The 8,858-nt window shown below is 42.9% G+C and overlaps 1 protein-coding gene across 1 annotated transcript in view; it reads right to left on the bottom strand.

Moving 5' to 3' along the window:
• il17rd (interleukin 17 receptor D) overlaps positions 1 to 7,228 on the bottom strand; it is a 76,508-nt gene extending 69,280 nt beyond the window's left edge. The window contains exon 1 of the mRNA XM_041887306.1: positions 6,987 to 7,228. Within this exon, the coding sequence (XP_041743240.1) occupies positions 6,987 to 7,106 (120 nt within the window). The 5' untranslated portion in view covers positions 7,107 to 7,228. The remainder of the gene's footprint in view (positions 1 to 6,986) is intronic.
• Between the last annotated feature and the right edge of the window lie 1,630 nt (positions 7,229 to 8,858).

Raw genomic sequence — 8,858 nt, 5'->3', positions numbered from 1 at the left:
ACCCCTGGTAAACGACAGGGACAGAGGGTGGCTGACCCCCTGGTATATACACAGACAGGGACAGAGGGTGGCTGACCCCCTGGTAGATACACAGACAGGGACAGAGGGTGGCTGACCCCCCTGGTAGATACACAGACAGGGACAGAGGGTGGCTGACCCCCCTGGTAGATACACAGACAGGGACAGAGGGTGGCTGAGCCCCCTGGTAGATACACAGACAGGGACAGAGGGTGGCTGACCCCCCTGGTAGATACACAGACAGGGACAGAGCAGGGCTGACCCTTTAGAATATACAGCAGACAGGGGCAGAGGCCAGAGGCTGAGACAAATGAACACATCCTCCCAGGGGGATATCTATTCTGTTGGCCGTGGCCTGTGGTAAGAAGGAACAGAGAGGGAACAAGCTCATGTCTGGCAGAAACTCACTCACTATGGTATTCTGCTCAATTTAAGATGTTGATTTGTATTTGATTGAGGTTGAGAGAGAAGAAAATGTATGACTGTAGCTGCTGTATAGACATATAATGGTTTAGATTTGACTGACCGAGTAAGAATTCACTTATAAAAGGATACAGCTGCTGCATAGTTTAATTGCTATGGTATAAATTCTGGACAATTAATTACCTGGCTGTCATTGATCCACTGTTAGAAAGCCATTGAATGCCATGGATTTAACAATGGATTTAAAAATGGCTTTAAAAATGGCTTTAACAGCATAAAAACACTAAACTACAGGTATTTCCTTAATAAAACATGCAATGTTCCATCTAAGAATTTGATGAAAATGATAATTTATTTCCAAATCTTACATTGCTTTGGCCAACTTGCATTTCATAAAAGAGTCTGAAGCTGTGTCGAATTCAGACGGTCCTTTTAAACTGAAAACAGGGAGGAAGCCATAAAGAAAGAGCAGCTTTACACAACAATAAAACGACATTCATTTCCTTTTTGAGATGAAGAAGAAGAACACATTTCCTTATCATATGTGAAGTCTTGGAATTTCAGGACTATATAGAAGACTCTTGGAAGACATAGTTTTATGGTGGGCTAAAAGATATCCGATCCTAAGACAATGAAGAACATATTTTTCTAAAGGCAGGACAACTGAGTGACCCACAGTATCCTGATCCAGTGATCCAGGGACTGAAGTGATTTTGAGGAGCTGAAGGCTTCCAGTCTGTTCTAGTCCTGGCCAGCCAGGTTTAGCCTAAGAAAGAGCTGATCGCATTACACACACAGACGCATGCTCAGACAGACAGAGACAGACAGACAGACAGAGACAGACAGAGCAAGTAAATGTCTGTATGGTGAGAGACAGTGCATGTGGGGATTTGCAGTGTTGTGTTTCATGCTGTAAGAATGCTCTGTACTACCCCGGGACCTCTATCCAGACCAGGAACCAGCGTCCAGGATAATGACTGAGACATCGGCTGATCCTCTTTTCATGGAAACCCTAGCACTGCTGCCAAATGACTAAGGCAGGGTGACATAGTAACTAATGTGCGTACATATACACACATCTTAACTCTTTCCTACTTACAATGAACTAACGATATGTAATCCTATTTGTTTAACTCAATGAAAAAAATTAAAAGTAAGCCACCAACTCCGTCGAGCCACCTACTGCATTAAGCCACCTACTGCATTAAGCCACCTACTGCATTAAGCCACCTACCGCATTAAGCCACCTACTGCATTAAGCCACCTACCGCATTGAGCCACCTACTGCATTAAGCCACCTACCGCATTAAGCCACCTACCGCATTAAGCCACCTACCGCATTGAGCCACCTACTGCATTAATCCACCTACTGCATTAAGCTACCTACTGCATTAAGCCACCTACCGCATTGAGCCACCTACTGCATTAAGCCACCTACTGCATTGAGCCACCTACTGCATTAAGCCACCTACTGCATTAAGCCACCTACTGCATTGAGCCACCAACTCCATTGAGCCACCAACTGCTTAGTGAACACAGTGACAATGAGCAAAGGAAAGCAGACCACCTTATGCTCCTTTGGCACGGTGTAATCTCAATCTGGGCTCTGAGCCTTCGTGTCATAGTAGTCGTAATAAAATGACTGGTCAGTCGGGTCACATTGAAACACAGGAAGGAGAGTACCTTGTACCGTAACCTTCAAGCTATCTGACTCTGGAGCCTTTGAAGATACCATTTTTAAATATTTTTGTCATTTAGCAGACGCTCTTATCCAGAGCTACTTACAGTTAGTGAGTGCATACATCTTCATACTGGCCCCCGAGGGAAACGAACCCACAACCCTGGCGTTGTAAGCGCAATGCTCTACCAACTGAGCTCCAGGAAACTACTGTGTAATCTCACGCTGGGGTCTGAGCCTTTGGCAGGAAGTAGGAACTGCCCCGGGTATCAGATCACTGATGAGGTAAAGAGAAAAGACCAGCTAATTGATGGTAATGACTTCAGTCTGTCAGAGTCAGACACAGTCATTGAAATTGCATGTGTGTGTGTGTGTGTGTGTATGTGTGTGTGTATGTGTGTGTGTATGTGTGTGCGACGGCACGTGTGTCCAAAATATAATTAGATCAACAATTCCACACGGACGCCAACTTACAGTATTTCTAAGTCTGACCATAACGTCATTCATTTATTTAATGAATAAGAATTAATTTATAAATGTATTGCGTAAGCACCAAACTTCCCAAGACCAGACCAGGCACAACAACAGCTAGACTCTGACCAGCCGATCAACACTGCAGTGCAGTACCCTGGGGAGGTGAACAGACATACTGGACTTTTAACATACCTCCCGCTTAACAGGGCCAAACAGCCATTCTTCCCTAGCAGCAGGACTCCCTCCCTCCCTGCCAATCAAAGGCAGGCAGCCGTGCATCTGAAAGGCCCAGCCTCATTGAGAAAAGCTCCGGGGCGATGGCTCTGTCCCGATTCAGAGCTAGCCAACCAGGGACTTTCCCACAGAACAGAGACAAAACTGCCTACAAGGTTACGAGCTGGTTGGGTGGTTTTCAATGCTCCCTCAAGGAGGTGGAGAGGATAACTCTAAACCTTGTTACCCCCATGCACACGCAGGCGCGTGAACGCTGCACATGCGCACACAGACGAACTCACAGAATGAACACACTCTCTCTCTCTCTCCTCTTCCTCCCTCTCTTCCCAGACTGGCAACGCTACGAAACAAGTGCACATCCCTCCCTGATTTCATTCATCTGCAGCCAGATGTTACAGCCTATAAGAAAAGAGAGAACAAGAGGGTGCTTCTTTCTTTTGAGTTTGACTAACCCTAAAGACAAAGTGGATGAAAGGAAAGGTGTCCCACGTGGTGCAGTGAAGCCAGGGCTGGTAGGGAAAGGTGTCCCACATGGTGCAGTGAAGCCAGGGCTGGTAGGGAAAGGTGTCCCACATGGTGCAGTGAAGCCAGGGCTGGTAGGGAAAGGTGTCCCACATGGTGCAGTGAAGCCAGGGCTGGTAGGGAAAGGTGTCCCACATGGTGCAGTGAAGCCAGGGCTGGTAGGGGATCCCAGGGCCACCACTAGAAAAGACTTGGCCAGGCCACTGTTTGTGTATGTCTAGGGAACGTTGTAAAACGTTGTCCTTTCGTTTTCTTCAACAACTTGATTTTGAGCCAATCAGAGAGCACGAACCCCCACGTGGGGGAGCCTGGCAGTATGGGATTATAGAGAGTGAATTAAATTGTTTCTTCGTCATCTTGCTAGGTAGTTATCTAGCTGTGGCTATCTGGCTAGTATGAACAAGGGCTTTCTACAAAATAGCAACATTAGCGCAGATAGCTTGGAATCTAGATCATAAGGATATGCATTGCCAAACAACGCTACTGCCACCTTCTGGTTTGGAGTATTTTAACAAGGCTGTGTGGCTGACAACTTCCAAGGTCTTTGCTGTGTGAACACAAAAGAGATTGACTGCCGACACTGTTCAGAGGTGCTAAGTACTGTCGGAAGGGAAACGTTTGACAATCCTACCTGTGTGTCTGAGGTTTAAAACAGAGTTGTATTGTGATAAGTGGTGCTGCTATCAATGTTACTGTTTCCTCTGATTGCATGAGTATCCACATATTAGGAAGCACAGCAGACCATTGAAACCAATAATATCAGTCTACCAAATCACAAGCAGAACACTATTCTTTGTTATTCCAATTAATTAAACATGTCTATCATTTACAGGCCGTTTACTCTTCTAAATAGACTAACCTATTTCCCTTACTTCATTTAGTTCTGAGAAACGTTCATGTAAAGTATGTGTTCTATGCTGGGTTTAGTAAAGTATGTGTTCTATGCTGGGTTTTGTAAAGTATGTGTTCTATGCTGGGTTTTGTAAAGTATGTGTTCTATGCTGGGTTTTGTAAAGTATGTGTTCTATGCTGGGTTTTGTAAAGTATGTGTTCTATGCTGGGTTGTCAAGTATGTGTTCTATGCTGGGTTTTGTCAAGTATGTGTTCTATGCTGGGTTTTGTAAAGTATGTGTTCTATGCTGGGTTTTGTAAAGTATGTGTTCTATGCTGGGTTTAGTAAAGTATGTGTTCTATGCTGGGTTTTGTAAAGTATGTGTTCTATGCTGGGTTTTGTAAAGTATGTGTTCTATGCTGGGTTTTGTAAAGTATGTGTTCTATGCTGGGTTGTCAAGTATGTGTTCTATGCTGGGTTTTGTCAAGTATGTGTTCTATGCTGGGTTTTTTAACCGGTCCATAGAGGCAAGGCAAACAACTAGTTCATTGTCCCAGGTGGTGGAGGGAATTTTATGTGGTTGTGAGCACCAGGGGAAACCAATACGGGTGATTTCACCTGACTACGTCCCAAATGGAACCCTATTCCCTTTATAGTGCACTACTTTATCTGGTCAAAAGTAGTGCACTATGTAGGGACTAGGGTGCTATTTGGCACAAACCCCTGGTCTCAGAATTTGTCAGAGAGACCTGTTATAAACTCTATTGATTGCATTAGTCCTCCAGAGTTCCTCTGAAACCTAGGATGCAATTCCCAGATATATCAGTTAAGAAGTTACATTCTCCAACTGTCTCTTTCAAACTAGTATGTTTCGTAGTTTGGCTGATTTCACAGTGGCTCCAACTCCACGCACTATTAATCATAACTTTACCAGATGTAGGGAAATGGCATTTGATTAAAAGGATTACACAGCTGGTAATATCCGTCCAATAAGGAAACCTATTCTCTTTTTCCTCTCTCTTTCTATTCCAGAAATATGGAATATGAACGAAGTGAAGTGTGTATTACAAAAACAGCCAAGCCAATCTCCTCTAGAGAGAAATGGGATGGGGGAGTGGTGGAAATGTTGGCTCATTTTGGAAAAGCTCCTAAATATAAATTAGTAGTCTTCATTCTTAGCGAGCCCCTTGGTGAGGCTGAGACAGAATACTGTTGAGGCGCAGCGAGTGAGGGATGGATGGAGGGAGGTAAGGAAGGAGCGGAGTTCCGGATGATAAGCACTTTAATCCTGAGCCAACCTCTGTCCCATGGGACCTCCAGCAGACTTCTGCTGCCCTCTCAATGGGAGCCAAGCTCCACTGAATTAAAACACTACGCCAACCTCAACATCCACATAACAGTATCCTGCCTGATCCTCATATTCAATATTCACAGGGAACAGTGTAGAAAACTCATATTTTGTGTGTAGGCTATACACACTCCTATGTCCAAACACTTTGTTGACAATATTATGCAAAAAGTTTAAGCTTTTTGGTTTAGGTGGAGGTTTCTGTTGTATCAATGGAAGAAAAGCATATTATAATGACAATTTAAGCCCAAAAGTTTGGGTTACTCAAAAAGAGACTACAAGTCGAGGGATATTATTTCATGTTGGCATAAAATATGTAGACTTTTACAGTCACTTTGAATAAAAAAAACGACCTGACACCTGTAGGTTTGTGTATTTAAAACTTCAAGTGTTTCTTTTAGCAACTGTCGATTGAGGACTCGCATCCTAAGAGCAGTTTGAAGCGGCTGTTGATGGGGAGGTGGCCTGTTGTTGCAAAGAGGAAATGCCAAGGAATTTTAATAGAGCAAACAGTCCCCTGACTTCCTATAGGAAATCACTTCAAAGGCCTGCCTGCCCCAACACAGACAATGCATTACGGGGCAATCGCTCACTCAATAGCACGTCAGTCAATCACACAATAAACAAGCCGACACTGCTGAGGAAAAGACAACAAACAACTGCATGGGGGGGGCAGTTATAACGAGCATACAAAAACTATATATTTTTTTAAGTAAAGAAGATTGTCTGGGCTCATCGAAGATTATTACATTATCATGCAGAAGAAAAAAAATCAGCTTACAACATTTCAAAAAATTCAACAGATCATTTATTTTTTACATCATCTTTTGATCAAATATGTTTTACCCTCACCAAATAAATCAAGGAGTTTATCAATATTTGGTTATTTCATGTTGAAAATGCAAGTGACACTCGCTCCATTTGATAAATAATACAATAGGGCCATTTTCCTCCTCCATTTTAAATTGTTATCCGCTTCCTCTACTGATCCCATGTATACTCTCACAACATTATAATGACAATTGGCGAGTGAAATGGGACTGTGCTCAGATCAAACACATTGTTGGGGATCTGATAGACCAGTGTTTCACCCCCGGGTGCACGTTTAGGTTTTTGCCCTAGCACTACACAGCTGATTCAAATAATCAAAACTTGATGATGCTTTGGTTATTGGAATCAGCTGTGCAGTACTAGGGCAAAAACCAAAACACGCGCCCAGGACCGGTTTGGGAAACCCTGTTAAACCACGTCTCACTTGTAACAACTTTCACCTTATACAGTCAATAGCCATTTCCAGTTGTGGTTCAAACGATAGTTACCGGAGTTGTAACTCCAGGTCTACATTTTGTTCTATTGTGTCCAGTCCTGGCTACATTTTGTTCTATTCGTTCCATATTATTGTAACATGCTACCTAACTTCTAAGACACGACGATAGGTTACGTTTGATGTTTTTTACCTTATAGTTGCATTTCTCCGAGTTTCCTTTCTTGGTGCCAGTCGCCAGTGATGCAGAGTAATTGTTCAAAAACAGGAATAAAGTTGTGAGTAGGTAAAATAGTCTCGCTCGCGCAGCCATCCCCTCTAGTCCATGAAGACTATACGTTCAGACTGTGGAGCTCGAGCCGTCTGTCTCAGAATGTTCGTTATCTGTGAAGTCGGAGAAGGAGTCGTGCAAGGTGGGGCTGTGGCCCGTAGCAGCCTAGCTACAGCTATTGAAAGACCACTGGCTGAAGTTGGTTGGCAAAAAGTTAGTAGGCTATTTGGCAGGGCCGGCTCCAGGCATACGTGACATCAGCAGTTGCTTAGTGTTTAGGAACTCAGTCGTGGTCTCAACTTACTGTTGAGTTAGAATAATAGAATGCACAAGGTGTAAATTCGAAATGTGGTTATGCATCAGCAGTTTTTCTGTTGTTTTGTCAGTCACTAGCTAGGTTTCCATCCATTGGTGACAGATTTTATATATTTTTTTAAAAACGTATAAAGGAAATATGCGCATTTTCCTACCAGTGGTGTTTCCACCAAACTGACTTGTAGATAAAAATCACTGCATGATGAGGTAGTGCACACTTTCATTTTTTCGCTGAAATTTTCATCTACCACATAAAAATCTGAAGTTCAATGTGTTTCCATCCCATTTTCAACTATACCGATAGTTTTTTTCACAAACACTGTTGCATTCAATAGCAAATGTGCCTACTTTGGTCTTGGCAGGTGCACTCTAGCCAACAGCTTCTAGATACAGTGCAGGTAGGTTGGTCTGTATGATCAAATCAAATCATATGATGAGATTATTATGGATAGCCTAAGAATATTTTGTATTTGTCAAACGGCAGTCAAGCATCGATCATCATGCCACTAGAATAAGACCCTAGATATTTATTGGAAAAGAGTATCAAGATCACTGTGGACTTTCACCACCCTGTGAAGTTCGTCATAAATTATTTCATCTTTAGCCTAATAAACTGCATGGTTTCCTGAGTCGTAGTGGGAGGACCACACACCATATCATCGCGTGACTCCCAAGTTTACTTCGATATGACAAAACAAATGTGCCCGCTTGGTGGGGGGTCCCCCAACCAAATATCTCTTAGGGCCTCCAAAAGACTAGAGCAGCACTGCTATTTGGTCACTTTGTTGCCACCCACCTCAAAATGTGATCTTTGTTCTTTGACTCTGGAATTGTCTAAAATGAAGTGTGTCCATCTGAATAAGCCCTATCACACAGGACTCTCTCGGAAATCAAGCTCCTCAGGTATTCTCCCCTTTCAGCCTGTAATGAAATGCCTCTTATGCAAGGGCATCAAAAAGGATGCTACACGTCACAAAATACAGAGAATACATAGAAAAGTGTTGAGAATTGAATTCTCTCAACACTTTTTTTGTTGTTGTTTTATTCTTACTTTTTTTGTTTAAAATAAATGCACTGTTGGTTAAGGGCTGTAAGTAAGCATTTCACTGTAATGTCTGCACCTGTTGTATTCGGCGCATGTGACCAATAAAATTTGATTTGATTTGATTTGATTTGAAACAAGTGGCAATCCTGCTGACCAAGTTTCTCCGATTTCTATAGAAATATGACATGGAGATCAAAGTGGGAATTGACTCAGAACCTTATGGGAAAGTGATGCATTTGGGACATTGTCTGTGCAGTTACACCCATCTCACCTTTTAGGTGATCTGGTGTCTCCATTGAAGTCATCATGAAAAAATATCCTCTTTGTTGCAACATGAAAGCTGAGCATTGCACACATTTTAGCACACTTCACACACTAATCGTCCAGTAGCCTACATGTGGGCAAAACCAATTCACACACTCTTTGTGGCAAAA

The sequence above is a fragment of the Coregonus clupeaformis genome, chromosome 10 (genome assembly GCF_020615455.1).
Source record: "Coregonus clupeaformis isolate EN_2021a chromosome 10, ASM2061545v1, whole genome shotgun sequence".
Classification (NCBI taxonomy): domain Eukaryota; kingdom Metazoa; phylum Chordata; class Actinopteri; order Salmoniformes; family Salmonidae; genus Coregonus; species Coregonus clupeaformis.
Note: the sequence above shows the minus strand (reverse complement) of the source record. Positions and strands in the feature narration are given on the sequence as shown.